Source organism: Glycine max, chromosome 19 (genome assembly GCF_000004515.6).
Source record: "Glycine max cultivar Williams 82 chromosome 19, Glycine_max_v4.0, whole genome shotgun sequence".
NCBI classification, from domain to species: domain Eukaryota; kingdom Viridiplantae; phylum Streptophyta; class Magnoliopsida; order Fabales; family Fabaceae; genus Glycine; species Glycine max.
In genome coordinates this window covers 36,857,142-36,883,648 of record NC_038255.2, presented here as the reverse complement: position 1 = coordinate 36,883,648, position 26,507 = coordinate 36,857,142, and the positions used below count along the sequence as shown (strand labels likewise).

Sequence of the window (26,507 nt, the reverse complement as noted above, 5' to 3'; positions counted from 1 at the left end):
TCTCCAATCAAACTAGGGAATAGTGCTCCCTTCATTGTTTTAATTTCTTCCAACCCAGGACAGTAGTCATAGACATCATTACATCAAGTTAAAACTTAAAACTCCCAGCCATGACCATGAGAGAGAGAATATGTACCCAAGTCAAAGTTTAATAAGAAAGAGGTCACTTACTGAACACTTTTAAATGCAGTTTGATGGCTGTGTAGTGTGTACTGCCATGTGTATGTCTGGTCAGTCACAGTCACAGAAAACAAGGCTAATTCATGCTTCATTTTCAATCCCTTGTTGGGTGGTGGCTACTTGTTCAAACCGAACTATGTTTGTTTCAAGCTCAGCATTTATGGGGCCCACTACTAGTCTTGTGAGTTGTGACCATGACCAAGATGCATGAATCATCAATCAATAGGTGATAATACAAGAATGGGTATATATTATTGTGGTTGATAGGAAGATTGAACCTTTTATTTAGACAGCATAGCCTGGGGAGATTTTGGACTGGAAGAGACCAGGGGCCCATTTGTTGTTATGTGCAAGGCCACGAGATGAGAGGAATAAGAGCTAGTGAAATTATTCACATTCAGTTCGTTATGTAACACTCTAGGATCCGTTTCAAGCTGTTTCTTTCAAAGATCATTCATTTTCAATTAATTACTCATCCAACTTTGGACCCACCATAAATAATAATTCATCATGCACATATTGGTGGTGGATTTTCGTTTTGTTTTAATTCTTTAGTTGTCAAGCAATCAATCGGAAACCATGTTGTAATTGGGGTTTCGCGGTATTGGATTCAGTGATCAAATTCAAATATGCATTCATTCATGAGTTTGTAAGATCAAATGTGAAACCTTGCCATTTCCTTTTATTTACTTCTGAAGTTAGTTTTTGGTTATTTTATAATTTTACATAATGCTTTAAAATTGCAGCTGTATATGTTAAAATACATTTCTTGGGAAGTCAAGTCAATTTAAAGAATTGGGACAACTTTTTTAGGTACATAGCATATTGGGATAGTTTACACATTGACCACTGACAGCAGGTTTAGGTTGAATTTTATTTAAACATTTCAAGTTTAATTTACTACAAACTCTTCCAAATTGGATAAAAAGGAAATCAAGGAATTCCATAAAATAATGGATAAAAGCAATTCACAAATCACAATCCTTTGTTGGTTGGATTGGAAGAAATTTTGCCGCAGCAAGTCTTGGTGAATAAAACACCACTTACTTTTCGGTGGAATGTGGACATATTAATCCTAATCATCATAAATGAGTGTAGTTTTAATTTTAGAAAGATAGAAATATAGTAATTCTTTTTTTTTTTTTATATAAGGAACCTCTTATGATTAGGATAGTTAGATTGTACATCATATATATGATGGATTCATAAAAAGAAAAACGTTGTTGGTAGATTCAGAGACGAACATATATTTTTTTTTAAACATGCAATATCACTATAATGATATAAAGGTTATATTGGATGGTAACTTTTTTTTAATGATGACACGTAAGAAGGACGGCTTGAGAAATCCTATTTTTTTTAAAAAAATTTGATATTTGTAATATTTTTAAGATAAAATATGTTTTTGTCTCTCTAAAATTATTAAAGTGTGGATTTTTTTTGTGTTAAAGATTGTATAAGTATAAATACAGTTAATTGGGTTTGTGTCTCTTAAATCTGAAATGTATCACCTTTTATAAGGTTTTGTTTGGTAGGGGGAGAAAAAATAGAGGGAGAGTAGGTATTTGAGAAAAAGAAAGAAGAGAAATATGTAAGAAATGAAAAGAAATAAAGATTGTTTAATAGAAGAAAAATAAAATGAAAATAAAAGAGAAATGTTTAAATTAAAGTGATTTGGTATGTAAAATAAAAAAACAATGAAAATACATGAATATTCTTCTGTGGGCATGGGAGACCCATGAGGGTGAAAGGGTAACATAGTAACTTAGTTTCAACGGTGCAACTTCCACTCTCTTCTCACCAACTGAGAGGGAAATTACTATACGCAAGACCCACTGAAATTTACAAATATTTCATAGTTATTTTGGCACTTGCAAACCAGTGAAATTTTTTGAAGTTTGTAACTTTCACATTCTTCTTTTCTCTTCTGAAACACTTCAGTGCTTCTAAACTCAATCTAAAAGTATTTTAGATAATGTTTTATATAAGCATAAAAATGATTTATGCAGCGCTTAAAATGAATAATTTACATTTCAAAACTAGAGAAACTAGAAACAGACCAAAAAATTTAGAAGCAATAAAATCAAACTTTAGTAATTTTAGAGAGGCCAAAAATATATTTTATCATTTTTTATAAGAATAATAATAATGTTTGAACTTAAAATTCTGTGCAAACTATCTAACCACCCACAAGCGATTATAATCAATCATATTTATGCTTACGAGCATATATTATTACCGTTACATTTGAAAAATAAAATTACAGTTTTGCACTTTAGCCATAATTTATTGTATTGCTGGAAAATGAAATTTATGTGTGAAAAGTAAAACATAATTAGGTTAAATATATCATGTTAAATTGTAATTTATCGTTAATTTTATGATTTTCAGTACAAATCCTTAATTTTATGTTAACATAGGTCAAAAGGTGTAATTTTTAAAAGTTATATTAATTCATACAATAATTTTTTATGACATTTAATTTTATATATAATTAATTTTTTCTCTTTTTATATTAATAATATTTTTATATATTTCTCTTTCTTCTCGTTTTATTTCTCTTTTTGTTGTACAATTTTTTTATTTTTTTGTTTTTGTAAAATATTGCATAAGTATAAATACAATGTAAAGAGTTTAATGATCATGTATTGACAATGTAAACCAATTTTACTTTATTATCAATCATAAATTATTATTAATATTACTTTTAAGATAGTTATTGTAAAAGTCAATGAACCTACCGTATACGATAAATTGTGATTGAATGATGATATAAAATTGTGGATAAATAGTCATTTTTGTCCTTAAATGTATAAATTGTTGATAAATTCATCTCGATTAAAATTCAAAATTTAGTCCCTGAAAGTATAAAAAGTGTGATAAATTTATTCGATTGTTTCATCAGATACTGTTAATAAAATAGCTTATATGACATAGAAGGACGGATTTGTCACAAAATTGATGGTTAACGTGGTCATGCTGAATAGATTGGATGAAAATGTCAATAAATTATTATTATTGGACCTAAATGTCAATAATTTTTTGTTGGATGAAAATGTCAATCATTTTTATTTTGGACCAAAATGTCAGTATATTTTTATTGGACAAAAAATGTCAATAAGTTACCATTATTAGGCCAAAATGTCAATAATTTTCTATTGTATCAAAATGTTAGTAATTTTTTTGTTGAATTTAAATATCGGTATGTTTCTATTAAACTAATTTATTAAACCCAAAATATTTATTAGTAAAACAAATATACTAATATAATTATATAAAACGTTCAAAAAATTAACACAAAACTGAAATATGATACAATATTAAATATTAAATAAGAGACTTCTTCTAATAAAATTTCAATTAATGTCATCAAACACTTTTCTTTGGGTATTTTATATTATTGTAAATTTTGAAACAAATTAAATAATATATGCACAAATATTAAAACTAAATATCTAAAAAAACCACTCTTTTTAAATAAAGCTATATATATATATATATAATATTCCAAATGAAAGTATAATAAACTTAAGATGAAATAAATTCATAAAGTAATTGTATATTAAATTTTATAATTTTTTAACTATTATTTTAGTTTACCTAAAATAAATGAGCATGTTTACAATCTAAAGGATAATAAACGTAAATTTGTTAAAACTATTTGTTTTTTTTTGTTTTGTTAGGCAATTTTTTTTATGCACACATATATCTTCTTTCTTAAAAAATAACCCTTACAATCCTGCTTAAAATATAGTCATAATTAAGATTTTTTATTCCTTCCTAAGTTTGTTTAGTGTATATCATATCAGTTTCATAAATTCAAGCTGAATGAGTCACACCTTTTGAGTTACCAATAAAAAAAAGATAAATAATCATTTTTTGTTCACGAATGTGTAAATCGATGATAAATTTGTCCTTAAAAGATTAAAATTCAAAATTTGGGGAAAGTTTATCCTAAAATTATATTTTATCGTTAAATGAAATGAAATTTGGAGTCTAACAAATTAGTTTAATAGAAACATACTAATATTTAGGTTCAATAAAAAATCACTGACATTTATGTCCAATAAAAAATTACTGACATTTTGATACAATAAAAAATTATAGACATTTTGGTCCAATGAACACGTACCGACTTTGGTCCAAAATAAAAGTTACTAACATTTTCTTCTAACTAAAAATTATTGACATTTAGGTCCAATAATGATAATTTGATATTTTCATCTAATTTATTCAGCATGATTACGCTGGTAATCAATTTTGTGGCGAATTCCTCTCTCTGTGTCACGTATGGTACTTTATTAACGGTAACGAACGAAAGTCAACGGTCGAATAAATTTATCGCACTTTTTACGCTTTCGATGACTAAATTTTGAATTTTAATCTTTTAGGAACAAATCTATTAATGATTTATACATTCAGAGACAGAAATAATTAGTTACCTTAAGATTTCCTTAGATGGTGTATATTCTATTTTCTCATTTTTAATCAAAATTTAATAATAGCAGTTGCTGAACAACTCAACAACGGTAAGACTTATTGAACACGTATCTCATAAAACCAATTTTTCTTTTTAATCTAGAACCACCTATATTTAGATATCACATTGAGCACTAAAGTAATCCAAGTCGAGTATGATAAGTTGACTATAAATAGTTATATTAATAACTTCCTTTCTATATTTTTAATTCATCAGCGTCCTTAACAACAAAACAACTCAAACTCAATGGTTATAAAACTAACATTGATGTCATGATTCTTTTATGCATATTATTACCGATTAGTTTGATCAAAATAAAATGTTGCACTTTCATCAGAATTTTGAAAGTTATGCTTGTGTTAGATTAACAGAATTCGACACAGTTGATAAATTGTTAGGTTTGTAATAAGATAAATCAAAATTTAATTTCCCACCGTATATATAAAGAAAGACAGTATATTATATAACTTGTCTTTGCTTATTGGTTGGAAAATATACCTCGTGTACCTATAAAAAAAAGGATGTGTTAGAAAATAAAATCTATATATGACAATTAAAAGCAGATTAGTTAAATTGTAATTTGCCCTTAATGTTATGTTAAGTATACCATTATGCGTATTCATAAACTTTCCCTCCCCTCCCCATTATAGGACCACAATATGTCAATATTGAAGTCACTCAAACTTGCCAAAAGTTAAAAGATTTTGGAAGAATCTGAATGTTAAACATTTAAAATGAATCTATGAAACTGGCAGAACCAGTCTGTGTGCCCTGCCCTCTTGGACTTTTCCAATGCATCTTTTGAGATGTTGTTTAGCAAAGCAAAAGTGAAAGCGGGGCATCTAATAGTTACTTCTGCCTGCAAAGCTAACTGCACTATTCATATTTTACCCTAAAAAACAAAGGGAAATTCCCATAAAGAAATTAATAACTTTATTTTACTTCATGGAGAAAAAAAAGACTTATAGTTTATTCTATTTACATGCCAAAGCAGAAAAAAAGAAATGGATGAACATAAGAGAGGGAAAATATGTATAGTAAGTAACAAATATATATATATATATATATATATATATATATATATATATATATATAAATAAATAAATAAATAAATAAATAAATAAATGATGTTTTGTGGTAAACAAGGTTAATGTAATAAGATGAGACATGGTGATTGGTTTGTGTCTGCATGAGATAGTGATGTGAGCTTTCTCACCGATTAATTTGGTTTGTTTTCTTTTTTGCTTTTTTAACCTTTTATCTGCCGACAAAATACCAATGGCCATATTAATAAAGGGTGCCCTGAGACAAAGGTTGAGTTGGAATACCAATTTTGGCGCTCTCTCTGTATTTCTCTTCCTTCTCTTTCATTTCCCCTCTCTTGTTGGTTCAAAATTATACTCTCTCTAAGTTTTAACCTTATGAATATGGATATGTGCCAAAATGTATCAGTTTCCGGTGAGTGCCAACAAGTGCAGGTTTTTGCCCCTTCTTGCTCAAGCAGCCTTGATGACCTCTTCTCTGCTCAGAACACGGTCAGTGTGTCACTTTAATGTTCATTTTTACCTTATCTCTTTCTGCTTTTGTGACTGTTATAGACTTCTAGCTTAATTCCCTTGTTCCTCATAGTTTTTTTGCAAGTTCTACTATATCGTGTTCTCTTTCTTGGTTTGAGAAAGTGGTTGTTTTTGTTTTGGCTAAGGCTAACTATAATACTATTTCTTTACCAAGTTTGTAGCTTTAGTGTTATACCACATATTCTATGCTTTCGTGGTGTATTTAAATGTTATATAGTCCTTTGTTGTTATATTATTCATGCTAAATTTTGGATTCTTTCACCAAAACATGTGTAGGAAGTGGATGTTGAGTTGGAGTGGCTTTCAGAGTTTGTTGAAGACTGTTTTTCAAGCCCTCCAAGCTGTGTCTTGGTACCTATTGGTGTCAAGACTACAAGCACAAGCACCAACCTTTCTTCAGGCACATTGAAGAGACCCCAACAACAAAATGAGTCACCTTTGCAAAACTTTGCTGTGCCAGGGAAGGCAAGGAGCAAAAGGAAGAGGCTTTCAGCCCCAAGAACCAACAAAGACCCTCTAAACATATGGTCACACCATTTGAATCCTCAAAATGAGTCCTTGTGTTCTGACCCTCCTCTTCTCAAACAGGCTTATTGGTTAGCTGACAGTGAGCTCATCATGCCAAAGCCAAAGGATGAGGAGCAAGAAGAGGTGGTGACCAAAGAGGATGAAAAAGTGATTAATGTGATGAGCAAGGAAAGCTTTGGGGACTCTGAGCTTGAGGAGGGTAGCAATGGTCAACAACCAATGCCAACAAGGAGGTGCAGCCATTGCTTGGCTCAGAGGACCCCGCAGTGGAGGGCAGGACCATTAGGTCCAAAGACACTATGCAATGCATGTGGAGTGAGGTACAAGTCTGGTAGGTTGCTACCAGAGTATAGGCCAGCCAAGAGTCCTACTTTTGTTAGCTACTTGCACTCCAATTCCCACAAGAAAGTCATGGAGATGAGGATGGCTGTTTTCTCCACCATTTCTAGTGAGCAGTAGTAGTGGTTGTTACTTATTAGAGGTATATTTCTATGTAAAAAAAAAAAATCAAACTTCAAATTTTAGGAACAAAAAACTATTTGGCAAACAGAGAGATACTGTTAAGGGGAGAGTGCTTAATGCTATGATTGATTATAGGCACATTTATTTATATGACTTATTATCCAGTTTCATTTGGTCCTTCTCTTCCTTTGAGCTATTTGCTTTGCACTTTTACATATACTAAAAGTTTGTTTGGATACAAAGGTAGAAATATTTTTTTAGAGTTTTTTAAAGCTTTCCCTACTGTAAAAAATTATATATTTTTAATAGAGAAGTTGTTAAAAATACTTAAGACATATATTCAAACAAGCTCTTAGTGTTTATTTTCATATAGAATACTACCAATACACTCTTGAGTATATTCTTTCTCATGCACTTTTTATGGGTTAATATTTATTGAAAATTATGTATATAAGAGTGAAACTCATTTAATAAAAAATGCGACCTATAGAAGTTTGTGATATCTAATAAATTTTAATCAAGAAAAAAAATGTTAGAAAAAAATGTCAATGGTATTTATCCATTTCTATTTTCTACCATAAGATTAGGATAGAAGTAGAACTAGAAAGCAACCATATAACTAAAAGTAAATGAATACAGATAGTTAATAGAACCACCAACACCAAGGGTATGTATGTCATTGTCAATGATGAAGGCTTTGCCTATGAGTAATGGCACTTCCTTGACTTTGCCCTTCTTCCCCATCTTCCTCTGGCCATTTTTTCCTTTGAATATTTCTTTAAAACAACAACGACGTGAATTTTGTTCCACTGGGTATCGTATTCTGTCAGTATAAGCATGTGGGAGTGCTCGTAAATTTATTTATATATACTTGGCAGTTGGCATGCACTACCATAGAGAAGATAAGGTCATCATCCATTACGATATATGCACATGCACGTGACTTTCAAATTCTCAGGACTCTTATCAAAGGTAAACAAAATGGAAGAAAGAAGAATTTCCTCAAATTTCAATATTTTATTCTTCTTAATTAGTATGCTTTGATTCTATTTCTGAAAATGGGGCATATACGGGAAGCAGTTTTTTCAAGAAATTCTTGACGTGGTGTCCCTCTCCAACCCATTATATTCGATGCTCTTTGAAGGGGAAACACCTAACTGAAACATCAGATAATGAGAGAACTATACATTTCTTTGGATTATTTTATTATAAAATGAAAGTTTTTTATAGAGCTTTAGAAAAAAATAATTCAAAATGATCATATAGCAAATCTATAATCTATAATCAATATCTATATAATAAAAGAGAAGGAAATTGAAAGTACTGAAATACCCATGGCTGAGAGGTTGACAGCTATCCAAAATTTTGGTTTTTTGATCAAAATACCCATAGCTGAGAGCTTGACACCTGTCCAATTTTTTGTTTTTTTGATCATTTTATAGCCCTCCAGCTTTGCTTTGGTTTTGTGCCACCTGTTGCTTAGCTTTGCTTTGGTTTTGTGCCACCTGTTGCTTTGTTTTATGCCACCTGCCTGCTGTGTTGCCTTTTTTCAGCCACGTTGAGATGTTTCCTCTCTCTTCATCTCTTCTCTTCTTTACACAAAGTCTGAGCATTTTCTGTTTTTGCTTCTCTTCTCATCTTCATTCTATTTTTTTTAGCCCAATTGCATTTCTCTCTCTATTTCTCCCGTAGAGTTGGTTGTCTCTTCCCTCCTTTCTTTCTCTTCCTTCCTTCCTTTCTTTCGTCTTCTATTTTCTTCCTTTCTTCTCATCTTCATTTTCTTTGTGCTGTGCATGTTGCATTTTCTGTTTTTAATATGATTCTCTTCTCATCTTCATTATATTCTTTGGTCTGATTTTTTGTGGTTTGATTTTTGGGACAAACTACAGTAACAACGGCGGTGCTGAAGGTCAGGACGATGTTGAATAATAAAGGTGCCATTTTGAACTATTTTCCCCCTTTTTTGGGGTTGTTATTTGTCTCTATTTATTTTTTGTTACTGATTTTTCAACTGTGTTTTTGGTTCCTTTTTATTTTCCCGGGCTATCGACGAAGAAGCATTCAGCAGGCAAGTTGTTTCTATTTGGAAGGTTTTAATTTTGTTTGTTGTTATGCATGTTTTTTCTTAATAATAGTTATTTTTTCTTATTGATTTTATAACTCTATTCTTGGTTTCTTTTTATTTTCTCGGGCTATCGACGAAAAAGCATCATGCACACAAGTTTTTTTCCCTTTTGTTGTTATGCATGTTTGTTTTGGTACTATTTGTCTTTATTTGCAATGTTTTAATTTTGTTTGTTGTTATGCATGTTTCCTTCTTAATAATAGTTACTGATTTTTCAACTGTGTTTTTGGTTCTTTTTATTTTCCCGGGCTATCGACGAAGAAGCATTCAGCAGGCAAGTTGTTTCTATTTGGAAGGTTTTAATTTTGTTTGTTGTTATGCATGTTTTTTTCTTAATAATAGTTATTTTTTCTTACTGATTTTATAACTCTGTTTTTGGTTTCTTTTTATTTTCCCGGGCTATCGACGAAAAAGCATCATCCAGGCAAGTTTTTTTCCCTTTTGTTGTTATGCATGTTTGTTTTGGTACTATTTGTCTCTATTTGCAATGTTTTAATTTTGTTTGCTGTTATGCATGTTTCCTTCTTAATAATAATTATTTTTCTTACTGATTTTTACAACTTTGTTTTTTGTTCCTTTTTATTTTCCCGGGCAATCGCGAAGAAGCATCCACTAGACAACTTTTTTCCCTTTTACTGTTATGCATGTTTGTTTCATTACTATTTGTTTCTATTTGCAAGGTTTTAATTTTGTTTGTTGTTATGCATGTTTTTATCTTAATAATAGTTTTTTTTTTTTTACTGATTTTTCAACTTTGTTTTCGCTCCCTTTCTCCAAATTTCTTAGATTTGGTTCTATCTAATTACCTTGGACCCATTGATTGCAGAAATATATTCATTGGGGGTTTAGCGAGAGAAACAACTATTGGTGAGTGTTTTCTATTTGTATTGCGTTGGTTTGTTTTCTTTCCGGGTTTACCAATGAGCATTCGTGTAATCAACTATTTTTTTAAAATAATTTTGTGTGGCGCAATTCATCAAGCACTTAGAAATCGTGGAGAAGACAGTTCAGGTTACCGTGCATTATTGTTTCAAAATGTTAAATTTCTCCAAAAAAAATTTCCCGGTGGCTTTTATTTTCAATTGTTAAAAATTAAGTCCATTGCAGTGTGTCCACATGTTGATAGGTTTGGCATTTGGAGAGGAGGGAACCACAGGTATATTGGTTTAAGGTGGAGTTTCTTCTGCAGTGGCAATACATGAAGGGAATTTCCTGGCTTTGGAAACTTCCATTACCTAGAAATCGAAAATGCAAGAGTATTTTAAGATTTACCACATCAAACTTTAGGTATCAATGACATTGGTTACCACTCTCTTCTAATATATTGTCTTTAAAACACAGGACAAAGAAAATGTTTCCAGGCCTTGAAGGTTTTCCCAATCATACTGAAAATGCTACTGATGTACAGGATGTGATGGATAGGCTATCAAAATTACTTGACGGCATAAGTTTTGTGCACAATGAAGCGGTTTTTATAGGATATTTATTAATAACCATAATAATTGATGATCCAGTTTCATTGGAAACAAGATTGAATGTTGTTGTGAATCATTATTCACTGTTTCAGGTTCCTATATTTATAAACTATAGACTGCTTGATGATCAAAGAGAGAGAGTGAGGTTTTGACATGGTTTTCTCAACAACGATCATGGATGCATACTTGGAGATGACATGTGAGTTGCAAATTGTATCCGCCTTCTCTTTTTGGTCCTTCTTGGCTTGCGACATCTTTCAATCTTTTGCAATTTATATTTATTTTGGGTACTCCCCTAAAGCGTGCAGCAAGGGGCATGCATTTTAAGTTACATTCCTTTCCTTTAAATGCCATATCAAGCTACTCATAAATCATTTTGCCATGTGCATTTTTGTTTTTTTTGCCTTTGTTGATGCACTATCTGATTTTGTCTCTTTTCAGCATTTAATAATTAGGCTCTTTTTGTTCTCTTAGTCAAAAGTTGAGAAACAAAGTGAACAATTAGTTAACAAAGGAAAATAGGAATGCAGTAAGGATGCCTCATACATATGCATATCAGATTTTCTACAACTTCAAAGGACATGACTTTTTTTGGGGTAAACAAGTTTGTGCATTCCGTTGGTTCTCTTCTAAGGTTTAAAAGCCACAATTCATTCGTTCTCTTATGAGAATTTTCCTATTTATTGTAGAAAGAATAACCTAACATTGAGTCATGCCTAATTTAAGAGGTAAAAGTAAATAATTTTATATTAGAAAACCTTTTTTCTTTTGGTACTTGAGATTCAACATTTTTACCCCTAAAGTTTCAATTTTTTGCGACAAGCAAAAAAAAAACTGCAAATAAATTCACGGGCACTTGAGATTCAACATTTTTACCCTTAAATCTCAATTTTTTTAAAGCAAGAGTAGTGCTGTTTTCATGTATGCGTTCTTACATGCATGTTAGTTTTTCATTTTGTTTGTGTTGGACGAGGTTTGGCTTCTCTTTCGGTGCTATTTTCATGCATCCTTTCTTACATGCATGTTAGCTTATCGTTTTTCTCTGTTCATGGTACTTTTGCTGTTCTGTTTTTTAATGGTAGCTTTGCTGTTGTATTTTCTTTTATCTTTGTTTAGTGGGGCAAAAAAAATGAAGTTTAGAACAAACACATGTCTTCTTTGTACTCTTTCTTAATTTTTGTTATTTTTTTGTTTTGATTAATTATTATTTATTAATTATTATTATTATTATTATTATTATTATTATTATTATTATTATTATTTGTCTTTCTTCTCTGCGATTCTGCTTCTTTGCTATGGCTTTCTTCTGCATCATTTTTGTGTAACCCAACAATATTATTTTTATTGAATTAATGAGAAGGTGTGGGGGTTCAATGTAATTTGGTTACGTGAAAAGTGTTGTTTACATGTTTTGTTGTTGAGAACGGTTTAATTGTAGAGAGGGAGCAACCATACCTCGAGAAGGTTTAGAAGAGTGCAAGCGAAACATAGAGCAATGAACAATATCAATGATTATGCAGAATCCCTCTTTCAGGTTCATGATGCCTTTTCTCTATTATTATTATTATTATTATTATTATTATTATTATTATTTGTCTTTCTTCTGTGTGATTCCGCTTCTTTACTGTGGTTTTCTTCTGCATCATTTTTGTCTCGAACGTTTGTGGTGGAACACATTTTTTAGTAACAGGATTACTGATATTTGTTGTGATATGTGTAATGTTCTTGAAAAAATAATCATTTTTGTCTTTAGGGCTCGAGTTTTATGGATAAGTTTTGTGAATATGAATAACTTTTTACTATTTTGTGTGTTGCTATTAACTTTGAGAATGTATATTAATTTTGAATGATTAGTATATTTACATGGTACAAGGATAAACTGCTTGCTTCAATTTATTTATTATTTAGGGCCTTTTTCTTTTTTGAGAATGCTTCTATGTTTTGTCCACTTATACATTGTTTATTTTTTAATGAGTTTCCCTCTATGTTTCTATGATTCCATTGTGATGAGTGGGGAATTGTTGCATATGTGCTCAGAAAATGGTGCGGGGCAGAAAGAGATGAGCTTGATTTTGAGTTTTTGGGGAACAAAACAGGAGAGCCTTATTTGATTCAGACTAATGTATACAAGAATGGAACTCGTGGGCGTAATATGAGGCACATGCTTTGGTTTGACCCCGCAGAGGACTACCACACCTATTCCATTCAGCAAGAATTAGAATGAGATCATGTTAAAGAGGCATTTGCTTAGTTGATTCTAACTAATTAACTGCTATATAATTTTAATTTTTGGAGTTATTTGCTGCTAGCTAGGGGACTTATTAGGGAATAATTGAACATCAACATGTCATTTGAACCTTATGATCAGAATTGAAATATCTTGATTATTTTCTCAATAGAAGCATGATCTGAAATGTGATTGTTATTTTAACTTTATGGTTGAAACACATTTTGTTAGCATCTTATACTACACCTTTGAATAGTTATTCAATAGCCCAAAAGGAAATACAAATCTGTTATGGCAATGAAATTAACACTAAAATTTGATTATACTACAAATTATATATAATCCTATAGTGTTGATAAAAAAACTATATAATCTCTTTATTTCTATCTTTAAACATGAGTAACCAACAAGTTGATTTGAAATGGATAGAAATGCAACTATTTTCAAACAGGAGAGATGTAATCTGGATTCTATTATAGTTGCTATTAAATCCAGAGCTTGGAATTGGATATCAACTTTCGGGAAAGGACTAGAAATTTCTTTGTATTTGTGGCGCTTGGATCCTACACATTACATCAAGTTTCTGTCATAAGGTTATTCATAACTACACCTGAGGATACTCCACCCAAGGGGCCCAAACAAATTTACATATACTCACAATATCATAAGGAGTAAAATCAGTAATTGCTTATGGTAATTGTTAACAGACTAAACATAACAAAAATAGACTTGATAAATCAGTAATTCCTATTACATTAAAAGAATTGTACATGTCTTCTTTATTTTATTTATATACTCAAATACACAATATCATTAGAATCCAAAAATATACGTATAAGAAAATATCGTTATTTCTATTTTTGTTAACTTTATAATAAAAAATTAGGTGTGGGACCTGTGCTTTGCACGATTTTTAAAAAATTTAAAGTGAGAAAAGAAAAACAAAAGGAAAAAGTGGGAAAAAAAAGAAACGTGTTTCTGCGGGCCAATATATATATATATATATATATATATATATATATATATATATATATATATATATATATATATATTTTCCATTCTCTGAAAATTATTATTATTATTATTATTATTATTATGTGTTGTTGATTTAACTTTAGCAAATGTGTTTATTTTTTATCTTATTAACTTTTCAACTTATTATATATCCTTTTTGATGTTTTATTTTTTAAATCGCTTTTTTCTTTTTCAGTTAATTAATAATGTTTCTATTTTTATCTTGCTGATTGCTTCTTGCATTTTTATTTACATAATATATTTCTGATTTTTCGTGTATTTTAGTTATTTCTCTTTATATTTATAGGTGAAAACAAATTATACTCTGAATTTCTTATTTATTGTAATTGAAAATACTCTACCAACTTTAATGCTGAGATTCACACGTGAGACAAATCACGTCGGTAATGCAATAAAAATTAGAAATTTTCCTTACTTTCTTTTTCGTATTTAATTAATTAATTAATTTATTTATTTTGTTATTATTATTATTATTATTATTATTATTATTATTATTATTATTATTATGTGTTGTTGATTTAACTTTAGCAAGTGTGTTTATTTTTTATCTTATTAACTTTTCAACTTATTATATATCCTTTTTGATTTTTTATTTTTTAAATCACCTTTTTCTTTTTTAGTTAATTAATAATGTTTCTATTTTTATCTTGCTGATTGCTTTCTGTATTTTTATTTACATAATATATTTCTGATTTTCTGTGTATTTTAATTATTTCTCTTTATATCTATGGGTGAAAACAAATTATACTCTAAATTTCTTATTTATTGTACTTGAAAATAGTCTACCAACTTTAATGCTGAGATTCACATGGGAGATAAATCACGTCGGTAGTGCAATGAAAATTAGAAATTTTTCTTACTTTCTCTTTTTGTATTTAATTAATTAATTAATTAATTTTGTTATTATTATTATTATTTATTATTATTATTATTATTATTATTATTATTATTATTATTATGTGTTGTTGATTTAACTTTAACAAGTGTGTTTATTTTTTATCTTATTAACTTTTCAACTTATTTTATATCCTTTTTTATATTTTATTTTTTAAATCACCTTTTTCTTTTTCAGTTAATTAATAATGTTTCTATTTTTATCTTACTGATTGCTTCCTGCATTTTTATTTACATAATATATTTCTGATTTTCTGTGTATTTTAATTATTTCTCTTAATATTTATCGGTGAAAAAAATTATACTCTGAATTTCTTATTTATTGTAATTGAAAATATTCTACCAACTTTAATGCTGAGATTCACACGGGAGACAAATCACGTCGGTAGTGCAATGAAAATTAGAAATTTTTCTTACTTTCTCTTTTTGTAATTAATTAATTTTGTTATTATTATTATTATTATTATTATGTGTTGTTGATTTAACTTTAGCAAGTGTGTTTTCAACTTATTATATATCATTTTTGATGTTTTATTTTTTAAATCAGACATATACAATAGTGAGTAATTATATAAAAAATTATCTATTTGGCACTTTAAAAATTAATAGCGAGTAATTTTAAATTTGTGGCACTTTAAATATTATTTATTTTTCATATGAGATATATTTTTATTCCAGCATTTTAATAGATTTGTATTTAGAATTGTTTATTTGTATGTGTATATATTTTTTTTAAATAACACTGATATTCGAGCACTATGAATTTATATATGAAATCCTCTTTTGACATGTCTCTTCCCATTGTCTGCAGGATTATTTTTGGTGCTCACAATTATGCATTTTCTAATCATGTTCATTAGGATATTTATTGGTTACAAGTTATGCATTTTCTGATCATGTTTATTGGGACATTTATTAGTTCCAACATTTTAATTATATTTTCTTTATTTCCTTTGAACAATCTCCCTTTTACCAACATTATAAATATCTATCTATCTAATATTCAATTATACTACTCTGATTGCAATTTTACTAACCAAGCGACCCGTGCGTACGCACGACTTGCAGACTAGTAACTCTAATGAAAGAGAAGTCCCATGAAAACCCTATAATGTCCATACCTGATATTTTAACACATGGCATTTTTTTTGGTTTTTTGGTCTTTTTGCCCCTCCATTTTCCCCCTCCGTTGCTTCTCCCACGTGTCTTATTTTCCAGCCTTCTTGAGTCATGTCGTTTGTCCCTGCAACACGCTTCCTCCCATTTATCTCTTCCTTCTTCACTTTTGTGTCATCATTTATTTCTTCGGTCTTCACTTTCGTTCGTCCTTCAGGCTAGTTTCCATCGTTCTCCACTCTGTGTTTATTGTTGTGCATTTTTTCAAACACAGGCGAGGTTTTGCTTTTCTTACCCTACTGTTGTCATGCATGTTTACTTTTCGTTCTTCAGTTACCCTCTGTTCATCCTGTTTTTGGTCCCTTTGCTGTTGTACAATTTTGGTTAGATGGACAAGGTTTTACTTTTGTTTCCTGATATTGATGTTTTCTTGGTAAGTCATAGTTGTTTGTTTCGTGTTTTTGCTTCCTTACTGATTTTTCCCGTTTTGTTTTTGCTTCCTTTTTGATTTTCCCGCTTGCAAGGTCATCCACGAAGAAGCATCCACCAGACAAGTTTTTTTATTTTCTTTGTTGACCTAGAATGTTGGCTCATATTTATGCATGTTTGGTTGCTTACTCATTTTTTTGCCTGCTGTTGTACATTTTGGTTACAGAGTCAAGGTCCTACTTTTGTTTCCTATTATTCATGTTTTCTTGGTAAGTTATAGTTGTTTGTTTCATGTTTTTGCTTCCTTATTGATTTTTTTTTTCTGATTTGTGTTACATGGTTTAAATCTGCTTCACGGTTTAACTCTATCTAAAGCAGACTTTGTAAGTAGTTTTTGTCAGGGTTTTGGTATGTTGTTGCTTCTCTCCCTCAACTCTAAGATTTCATTTTCTCTACACTCATGATGATATTTACTAAGAATAACCATCGATTAGTAAATGCCTTTTTAAAGAGATGTTAACTACGTTCTCATTTCATACCTATGATTGGTGTTTTAGTCAATTGTTAAATTAAATTTTATAGTATACATAATTATATAATAGGTATTATATATTTTAATCTCAGAAAGAAGATTACAGTGGCTCTGCAGTTATCCCCATTAGAGGTTGTCTAAGGTAGGAAAGGTAAAAAAACTTTCTCTTTCTCCCAGGTAAGAAGAATCCTCAATCTTCCCTAAGCTTTTATTTTCTGTTTTCATTCTCTACCTCAGCTTTAAGATTTTTTTCATCATCTCTTGGTTAGTGTTGTGTTATGGGTTTGTGTTAGGGCTTCATGGTTTAAATCTAAATCTATGCAAAATAACAGGGAATTGTTATGATTTTTTTTTCATATAGTATCTACACTCATAATGATATTTACTACTTTTGTTTCCTGTTATTCATGTTTTATTGGTAAGTTATAGTTGTTTGTTTCATGTTTTTGCTTCCTTACTAATTTTTTTCTGATTTGTGTTACATGGTTTAAATTTGTTTCACGGTTTAACTCTATCTAAAGCAAGCTTTGTAAGTAGTTTTTGTCAGGGTTTTGGTATGTTGTTGCTTCTCTCCCTCAACTCTAAGATTTCATTTTCTCTACACTCATGATGATATTTACTAAGAATAACCATCGATTAGTAAATGCCTTTTTAAAGAGATGTTAACTACGTTCTCATTTCATACCTATGATTGGTGTTTTAGTCAATTGTTAAATTAAATTTTATAGTATACATAATTATATAATAGGTATTATATATTTTAATCTCAAAAAGAAGATTACAGTGGCTCTGCAATTATCCCTATTAGAGGCCGTCTAAGGTAGGAAAGGTCAAAAAACTTTCTCGGTAAGAATAATCCTCATTCTTTCCTAAGCTTTCATTTTCTGTTTTCATTCTCTACCTCAGCTCTAAGATGTTTTTCATCATCTCTTGGTTAGTGTTGTATTATGGTTTTGTGTTAGGGCTTCATGGTTTAAATCTAAATCTATGCAAAATAACAGGGAACTGCTATAAATTTTTTTTCATATAGCTATCTACACTCATGATGATATTTACTAAGAATAACCATCGATTAGTAAATGCCTTTTTAAAGAGATTTTAACTACGTTCTCATTTCATACTTGTGATTGGTGTTTTAGTCAATTGTTAAATTAAATTTTATAGTATACATAATTATACAATAGGTATTATATATTTTAATCTCAGTAAGAAGATTACATTGGCTCTGTAGTTATCCCCATTAGAGGTTGTCTAAGGTAGGAAAGGTCAGAAAACTTTCTCTTTCTCTGAGGTAAGAAGAATCCTCATTCTTCCCTAAGCTTTCATTTTTTGTTTTCATTCTCTCCCTCGGCTCTAAGATTTTTTTCATCATTTCTTGGTTAGTGTTGTATTATGGGTTTGTTTTAGGGCTTCATGGTTTAAATCTAAATCTATGCAAAATAACAGGGAACTGCTATGAATTTTTTTTTCATATAGCTATCTACACTCATGATGATATTTACTAAGAATTACCATCGATTAGTAAATGCCTTTTTAAAGAGATGTTAACTACGTTCTCATTTCATACCTATGATTGGTGTTTTAGTCAATTGTTAAATTAGATTTTACAGTATACATAATTATATAATAGGTATCATATATTTTAATCTCAGACACAGTAACACATCTTCTTATTTTATTTGTTAAAGTTTTGTCATGATAAATCGATTATATTTTTTTTCCAATATAACTTATAAAAAGATAACATCAATAATAATTAATTTATTATCATAATTTTGTGGATCAATAATAATATAATTTATGTACAACTTATTCATTAATTAAATTATAGTTGGATGAGATTAAATTTCACATTTTTAAAACTATTTTCAATTCTTTTAAACATGAATTCAATGTACATCCAATTATATAACTTCAGTTATTTTAGATTATTAACAGATTCCTTAAACAAATAGTTACATAACAAAAGGTGAGCATTTTCTCTATATGTTTTGGTATTGCACAAAAGACTAATTTACGAGTTGATTTTGTGTTTGATCATCTTGCCTGATTGGGCCAGAGAGATGATTGTTATTAGTTGTTGATTATTTTTTATTTATTTTCTCCAGGCATGACACGTCGTAGGGATTTCGTAAAGGATATCGATAACTCAAACGATACCTTGAAGCTTGCCGTTAGAATCATAGACCTGTGGTTTGTTGAAACTAAAGATAAATCTGAACAAGGTTAAATGATTATCATGGATGAAAATGTCATCTTATTTAACTTTCTTATGTTGTTAATAGATATTGTATGGTTTGTCTAACAAGTTTCAATATCTTATGTTTTTGTCTACAATTAGTTTGTTTATTTAATAAGGATGTATACAGATCATTATCTTTTCCCCTCTTTTCTTTCATATTTTAGATGCCACTGGTGTTGTTCATGAGTTGACATCACAACATGTTTTAAGTAGTCCCAAGAGGGTCCTCTTTACCATGAAAGATCTGAGGTACAAAAACTATCTCTATCTATTTATTATCCTTGATGTGCTTAGTATAAGATTTACAAAATTAAAATTTTTATTTGATCATAGTGGTCAAAATATTATTTTTACTCTTTGGGATGACCTCTATTTACAATGGTTAATTATTTGAAAGAGACAAGTGGTATGGAGACAATGGTTATTATGTTAAGACACGCTCGCATCAAAGAGGCACAAGATTTTTCACTTTTGATTTGTTTTTTTATATTAGAATGGTGGCTTGGTCATATTTTTTCTTTTACTTAATCTTTTAACTTATTTCCTATTATTAAATTCACAGTACTTTACCCAATTACAATAACTAACACATGGCAGGGCTCAAAGCTGTTGATTAATGAATCATTACTTGAAATACAACAATTTAAACAAAGGTCAATTACTTTGTGGACTCTCTTTTCTTTGTATGTAGTTATGATGGACATGTGTTTATCGTACTTAATCATCATTTTTTATTTGCTTTAACAACAGAGTTGGTGTTAGCTTGCCTATTGGGGTTCTAATGCAAAGCTCTTCACAAAAGGGTTGTTGCTTGTCACAATCTTTTGTATCATCACAATATTCAGAGAAAGAAAAGTTATTTTACAAAGCAGAGGTGAAGAGTCTCTCTGAAATCAATGGCATTACCACGGTACTCTATTATATGTATTCTTCATTGCTTAATTTGACATGATTAATTGATCTAGCCAACTATTGACTATTATAAGTACTTGGCTGAATAGGCAACATATTGTGTTACTGTTACCATCAGAATTACGTGGAGAATCATGGATAGTGTTATGCATGATGTGTGAAGTGCAACAAGAGTGTTGTACTAGAAAATGGACCATTCAAATGTTCATGTGGCAAATACAATGAAGGGAGTATATTAAGGTTGTGTACTTTTAGTTTACCATTACACATTAAATTAGATTTTATTTTATTGTTAAATTCTTTTGTGAGCCAATTGTATTTGTGTGTAAAAGGTATAAGCTAGAAGTGATGGTGTATCGCAAGGAACAAAGTTCCAATTTTGTACTCTGGGACCATGAGTGCATAGAACTTTTAGGGAAATCTGCACAAGAATTAAACAACATGATGTTTGTTGTATGTGCTTATATGTTTCACTTACTCCTATCTTTTTTTTATTTATATTATTATGACTGTTTCCCTAATATGTTAACTGTTTTGTTTATGTCTATCTAAGGGTGGTGATAAAAGTGTTAATGTGTTCCTAGATCCACTCGACAATCTTTTGGGTTGTACTCTTGCATTTAAAATCAAGGTCCAGTCCAAATACAAAGTTCATCTGTGGAAAAAATATCTGATGATCCTACACTAATGCAAGCAATTATGGATTTACTGTCAGATGTGGAGGTACTATCAATATTATCTCAATAATTTATTAATGCTTAGTATGCGTAAATAACTTTATTTCCTTCATATTTTATGACAGGATTCAGTTGAAGCTCAAGTTTGTTTTTCTTTTGAAGTTGAGGTAGGCGGAACATCTATAAATTTCATTATCCATTGTAATAAATTATTGGTCCATTGATTATGATAGGATACAACTAGACGTCAGGTTCCTTTGTCCAACAATGAAGACGATTTCTTTCAATATGAAACTGTAAGTTATGTCTTACAATTTGATGCACGTATCTATTGTATTTAAATATTATTTTTATTGTAACTTTAAATTATATTCATTTATTCAATGTATCTATACTTTTTGTACGTATTAATAAATTATTTATAATTATAGCTTAACTCAAATTAAATTATTATGTTGGTTTTTTACATAGCAAATCACTCTCTGCGACATCAAATCATAATCCAGGGCTTACAATGGCTGCATCTCCAACCAAGAAAGCTATGGATGAAGTACCTAACCATGATTCACAAGATGAAATGCCTGTTACTCCAGCCAAGCGCGGTTTAGCTGAGGTCTTTCTAGATGATAATTTTCCTAAACAATTTCTTTCTGCTCAGCTCTCAACTACTAAGAAGCATATCAAGAATGAATCAATAGTTGGACGTCTGAATTGTGCTTCAGGTGTCATGGTTTGAGATCATGTGTGTCAAGACTTTCTAACTTATTATTTTATTTTGGTGTGTATATTTTGTTCTTAGACAATTAATCAGATATCAATGGTGGTTTAGCTGTCATGGTCATGGATCTTGTGTGTCAAGACTTTCTAAGCTGTTATTTTGTTTTGGTGTGTATACTTTATTCTTAGGCAATTAACCATGTAGTACTTGAAATTAAATGCTTTAATGCACAATGTTATGATCCCATACCAATGTTGTTAAAAGAATATTTGGTTCCAATGATTCTATTTTTATTTCATAATGATAAAAAAAAACTCAATATCCAAAAACTAAACAAAGAATAAAGTATGTGCTAAAAACTAAACAAAAAAATTGAGAAAGTTTACCTGTTCGAAGGGTAGAAGAGTAATTTGGCATGCCACGGTCCACATCATGGAAGCATATGATGACAAGTTAAGGTTGCCTTCAGTTGCACCTTCCTTCCAGCTACTCTGGCAAGTGATACACATATTTCAATCTCCACAGATCAAGAAAAGAAACTTTGTAAAAGTGAAATATTTACTAGTGAAACTCACAATTGGCATGTATTGAAAAAAGTACATGACCTCTCTTAAATGTTGTGAAAAGATAACTCATAAATATTATGTGATATTACTATTATTCTTTTCATATCTCACTTTTTATTTTATTTGTTAATTTTTTTATATCATTAATCAATCATAATTTTGCTCATATAACTTATAAAACAATTGTTATAGAAAATAATAAATTTATTATGATAATTTTATGATTAAATAATAATATAATTTCTGTACATCTTATTCATTAATTAAATTATAGTTGAATAAGATAAAATTATCAAATTTTATAAGTTATTTTCATTTATTTTTTAAGTTAATAAATTGTCGGTCCAATTATATGACTTCAGTTATTCTATATTTTTTTTTTGCTCAGCAAAAATATATATGTATTATAGATTTGAAAGAGTACCAGTGGTACTGTAGTTACACATTAGTAAATATGTGTCTAGCAGGATTCCAGTTTGTAACTGAACCTAGCTGAGAGCACAATAAAATGTTACAGAATACATCTTCACCCATTCCCTCCTAACTACTAAACCCCTCCTTGAGATTAGATGACCAATGATTAAAGTGCATAACGAAATCCTTCTCCATTGTTTTGATCCATGACCAGATGAGAAGAACCGCATCATCCAACAACTTGCTTCCATCGAAAATTACACTTTGGAAGACAATTTTGTTTTTGTGCTTCCATATTGTGAATGTCAAGGCAATCCACCAACATTTCCATCGTGTGGACTTTTTCCCTTCAGCAGCATTGTGACCATGTTGAAGGTAATGATCCCTAGGATGCTGTGGCATTGCTGATGACAAATTAACCCATGACATTGACTCCCACCATAGAGGGAGAATGCTGTTGCAGGTGAAGAATAAATGAGCAGCATCTTCCTCTTTATTTCTGCAAAAAGGACAGAGGATGTCATTTACCTGCACCTGCCTCCTGCTGAGGTTTTTCTTTGTTGGCAACCTATTTCTGATTAATCTCCATGCGAACACTGCCGCCTTGGCTGGGATTTTGAGTTTCCATAGCTTCGAAAATTCTGAATTCTGATGAGCCCCCATTATTTCTCCCCATATCAGTTTATACCCACTGCTTGTTGAGTAGTAGCCACTTGAGTCAAATTTGCAAATCCATGTATCCTCCTTGTGAAATTCCAACAGCTGCTGTGGAATCTCCCCCAGAAAAGTGTCTGCCATTTCAACTTCAGAATCAAAGAGGGATCTCCTCCAATTGAACTTCCATTCCCAACCCTGATTTGTGACACTCCCTACCTGGTTTATCAATTGATTTTGTTGGCGTGAAATCTGATATAACCTAGGGAATTTTACCATTAAAGGCACTTCATCAGCTGTCCAAGGATCTTCCCAAAACCTAAACTTCTGCCCTCCTCCCACCTTCCATGAAGTTTCCCTTAATATTGCTCTGTTCTGCTGCTGCTTGTGAACTGAAATTAGATCCTTCCACCATATTGAATCATGACTGCCTGCTATTCCGTTCTCCACTGCCCTCCACCCACCATATTTCGAGCAAATCACCTTGGCCCAAAGTTCCTCCTGATTATGAAAGAGTTCCCAGCGCCACTTCCCCAACAAAGTTGAATTGAAGGTCCGTAGGTCTTTAATGCCCAATCCACCTTTGTCTTTTGGTAGGCAAATGGTCTTCCAATCTACCTATGCAATCTTCCTCTGATCCTGTCCTCCACCCCAGAAAAATCTTCGTTGTATGGCTTCCAATTTGACTATTATTTTTGAAGGTACCCTGAAAAAAGAAAAGAAATAAATGGGAATTGCTGTTAGGATTGAATTGATCAAGGTCACTCTCCCCCCGAAAGATATGTGTCTGTGCTTCCAAGTGGCTAGTTTTCTCTCACACTTTCTGAGAATAGGATCCCAAAACTCACTACGTCTTGGGTTATCCCCAATGGGGATACCCAGATACATGAATGGCAATGGCAAAATCCTGCAATTGAGATACTCAGCCGCTTCTTTCCTCCATTGATCAGATTTTCCTATTGCCCCGAAACTACTCTTTGCAAAGTTGATCTTTAAGCCGGACGCAAGTTCAAAACTTCTCAATATGGACTTTATTGTCTTCACGTTTTGCATTGTAGCTTCACCAAAAAATATGGTGTCGTCTGCGTATTGTAGTATATTGACTGGAATTTTGTTTTTTCCTACTAGGAGACTGGTGTAGAGGTTCCTATCCAGTGCTTCTCTCATTAGGCCAGTTAAGCCTTCCGCAACAATGTTAAAGAGTAAAGGTGTTAAAGGGTCGCCTTGCCTGACGACTCTGTGAGGAATGAATTCATTGGTGGGGCTACCATTCACGAGAACGGGCACTGAGGCTGATTTGAGACAACCTTCTATCCATGTGATCCATTTGGGGCAGAAACCAAGTCTCTTCATCATATATGATAAGAAATTCCACGAAACGAAGTCGTAAGCTCTCTCATAATCCACCTTGAACACAAGGCATGATTTGTTGCACCTCTTTGCTTCCTCCACCGCCTCGTTGGCTATCAGCGCACTGTGTAACAATTGTCTGCCACTGATAAATGTTGATTGCCTCTCATCAATTAATTATGGCATCACCTTCTTCAGTCTGTTTGCTAGGAGTTTAGCCACAATCTTGTACACGCAACCTATTAGTGAGATAGGTCTATACTCATTGAGGTGACGTGGATCCTTCACCTTTGGGATCAAGGCGATGAAAGATGTGTTAGTACCCCTCAGGAAGACTCCATTGACGTGGAATTCAGTAATGAAACGGCTGATATCAGGCTTGAGCACCTCCCAAAACTGTTTGATGAACTTGAAATTTAAGCCATCTGGTCCAGGGCTTTTTTCACTCCCGCACTCCCATACAGCGATCTTATTTCTTCCTCATGGAAATGAGTCACCAACAATTCATTCTGCTGCTGACCCAACCCATTAAATCTGGTCCCGTTTAGGACAGGTCTTAGCTGTTCAGGTTCAGCAAATCGGTTCTTGAAGAATCTGCATATCTCCTCCTTCACTGTTGTGGGGTCATCTACCCATGAGCCATTAATCAGAACACCTTTAACTGCATTGGTGATGCGTCTAGAGTTCATTAGCAAGTGAAAATAGCGTGAATTGCAGTCCCCCTCTTTGAGCCATCTTACTCTTGCCTTTTGCCTCATCAAGGAGTCATGTGCATGTGCAGCAGACCATAAATCCTCCTGTAATTTCTTGCGGGTTGCCAACTCTTGAGAGCTCAGTTGTCTAGTAGAGCTTGCATCTTCCAAGCTGTTTAATTCAACCTCTATCCTTCGTACAGTCTTGAGAGTATCTCCATATTGCACCTTATTCCAAATCTTCAATGTCTCCTTGAGTCCTTTTATTTTTCTTTGATTGCATATCCGCCCCACCCCCTAGGTTGAGTATTTCTCCAGCAATCTCTGATGGTCCTATCAAAGGATTTATTCTTCAGCCAGCAGTCAAACACCCTAAATGGTTTTGGCCCCCAATCAATGTTGGTGGCTCTAAGGAGGATGGGACAGTGGTCTGAGAAGTTCCTGTCCAATATGAGGGTGGAACAGTCTGGCCATTTTAGAAGCCACTCATGGGATACAAGGAATCTATCTAATTTACTTCTGGATGCCCCGTTTGGTTTGAACCAAGTGAATTTCCTCCCCACACTAGGTATTTCAACGAGCTCCAACTCAGAAATCCATTCGTTGAACTCATTGATGCTACTTGCTTCCGCTCCCCTTTGAGACACTCCTTCTCTTTCTGAGGGATGTCTAATACTGTTTAGGTCACCCAGGAGGCACCACAATCCTTCAGGGTCCTAACACCTCAATTGCTTGAGAGATTCCCATAATTCTCTCTTATTATGGCTATCACAGGGGGAGTATATGTCAATTATAGCTGTCTTCTTGTTTTCCTGCGTCCATACACCCTCCAGTAGAATGAATCCTCTGCCCTTGATGCTTCTTTCCACTTTGAAAGCCAGATCGTTCCATATACACAGTAGCCTTCCTGCTGTGTTTATTGCTAGCTGGAATTCCCAACTCACGTTCGAGTCTCCCCACAGGGCCTGACACATAGATTTATCAATGTGTTCCTTCTTAGTTTCTTAAATGCACAAAATGTCTACTTTGTGATTCCTTACGAGCCTCCTTATTGCACCCCATTTGACCCCTCTGCCAAGCCCCCTGACATTGTAGGAGATGATGTTCATGATGGAGGTATGTTGCCACCCAATTCCTCTGCCTCAGTTTTGTCTCTGGTTTCCATGTCCTTGAGTTTGTGGATGATTGCTGCCTGTTCTGATTCTGTGGTCACCCCCAACAA

At 31.7% G+C, this 26,507-nt stretch overlaps 2 protein-coding genes and 1 long non-coding RNA gene across 5 annotated transcripts; 2 read left to right on the top strand and 1 right to left on the bottom strand.

Moving 5' to 3' along the window:
* The first annotated feature begins 5,976 nt into the window (after nucleotides 1-5,976).
* On the top strand, nucleotides 5,977-7,371 carry LOC100786479 (GATA transcription factor 5-like). The gene is made up of 2 exons (NM_001317464.2): nucleotides 5,977-6,195; nucleotides 6,514-7,371. The coding sequence occupies exons 1-2, from the start codon at nucleotides 6,082-6,084 to the stop codon at nucleotides 7,222-7,224; spliced, it is 825 nt and encodes a 274-aa protein (NP_001304393.2). The 5' UTR covers nucleotides 5,977-6,081; the 3' UTR covers nucleotides 7,225-7,371.
* A 1,098-nt stretch (nucleotides 7,372-8,469) lies between these two features.
* On the top strand, nucleotides 8,470-13,125 carry LOC102659458 (uncharacterized). Of its 3 annotated transcripts, none has more exons than XR_001386395.3 (4): nucleotides 8,470-9,161; nucleotides 9,286-11,026; nucleotides 12,266-12,361; nucleotides 12,865-13,125. It is a non-coding gene; the product is annotated as an uncharacterized lncRNA (long non-coding RNA). The 3 variants fall into 3 exon arrangements; XR_005889872.1 differs by having other exon boundaries at nucleotides 8,472-10,219; nucleotides 10,334-11,026; XR_005889871.1 differs by having other exon boundaries at nucleotides 8,472-11,026.
* A 9,590-nt stretch (nucleotides 13,126-22,715) lies between these two features.
* On the bottom strand, nucleotides 22,716-26,259 carry LOC100816966 (uncharacterized). The gene is made up of 5 exons (XM_006605128.1): nucleotides 26,009-26,259; nucleotides 25,091-25,271; nucleotides 24,856-24,989; nucleotides 24,062-24,738; nucleotides 22,716-23,830 (listed from the first exon to the last, which is right to left on the bottom strand). Exons 1-5 carry the CDS (start codon nucleotides 26,257-26,259, stop codon nucleotides 22,716-22,718), a joined length of 2,358 nt encoding a protein of 785 aa, XP_006605191.1.
* Nucleotides 26,260-26,507: the final 248 nt, after the last annotated feature.

Excerpts from the sequence above, each read along its gene's own strand:
- LOC100816966 (XM_006605128.1), bottom strand. The coding sequence starts at position 26,259 with ATGTGTCAGGCCCTGTGGGGAGACTCGAACGTGAGTTGGGAATTCCAG. Across the intron at positions 25,272-26,008 it reads GAATCTCTCAAGCAATTGAG|ACGCATCACCAATGCAGTTA; the intron begins GTGTTAGGACCC and ends AATGAACTCTAG. Across the intron at positions 23,831-24,061 it reads GGATCCTATTCTCAGAAAGT|ACAAAGGTGGATTGGGCATT; the intron begins GTGAGAGAAAAC and ends GCCTACCAAAAG.
- LOC100786479 (NM_001317464.2), top strand. The coding sequence starts at position 6,082 with ATGAATATGGATATGTGCCAAAATGTATCAGTTTCCGGTGAGTGCCAA. Across the intron at positions 6,196-6,513 it reads TCTTCTCTGCTCAGAACACG|GAAGTGGATGTTGAGTTGGA; the intron begins GTCAGTGTGTCA and ends AAACATGTGTAG.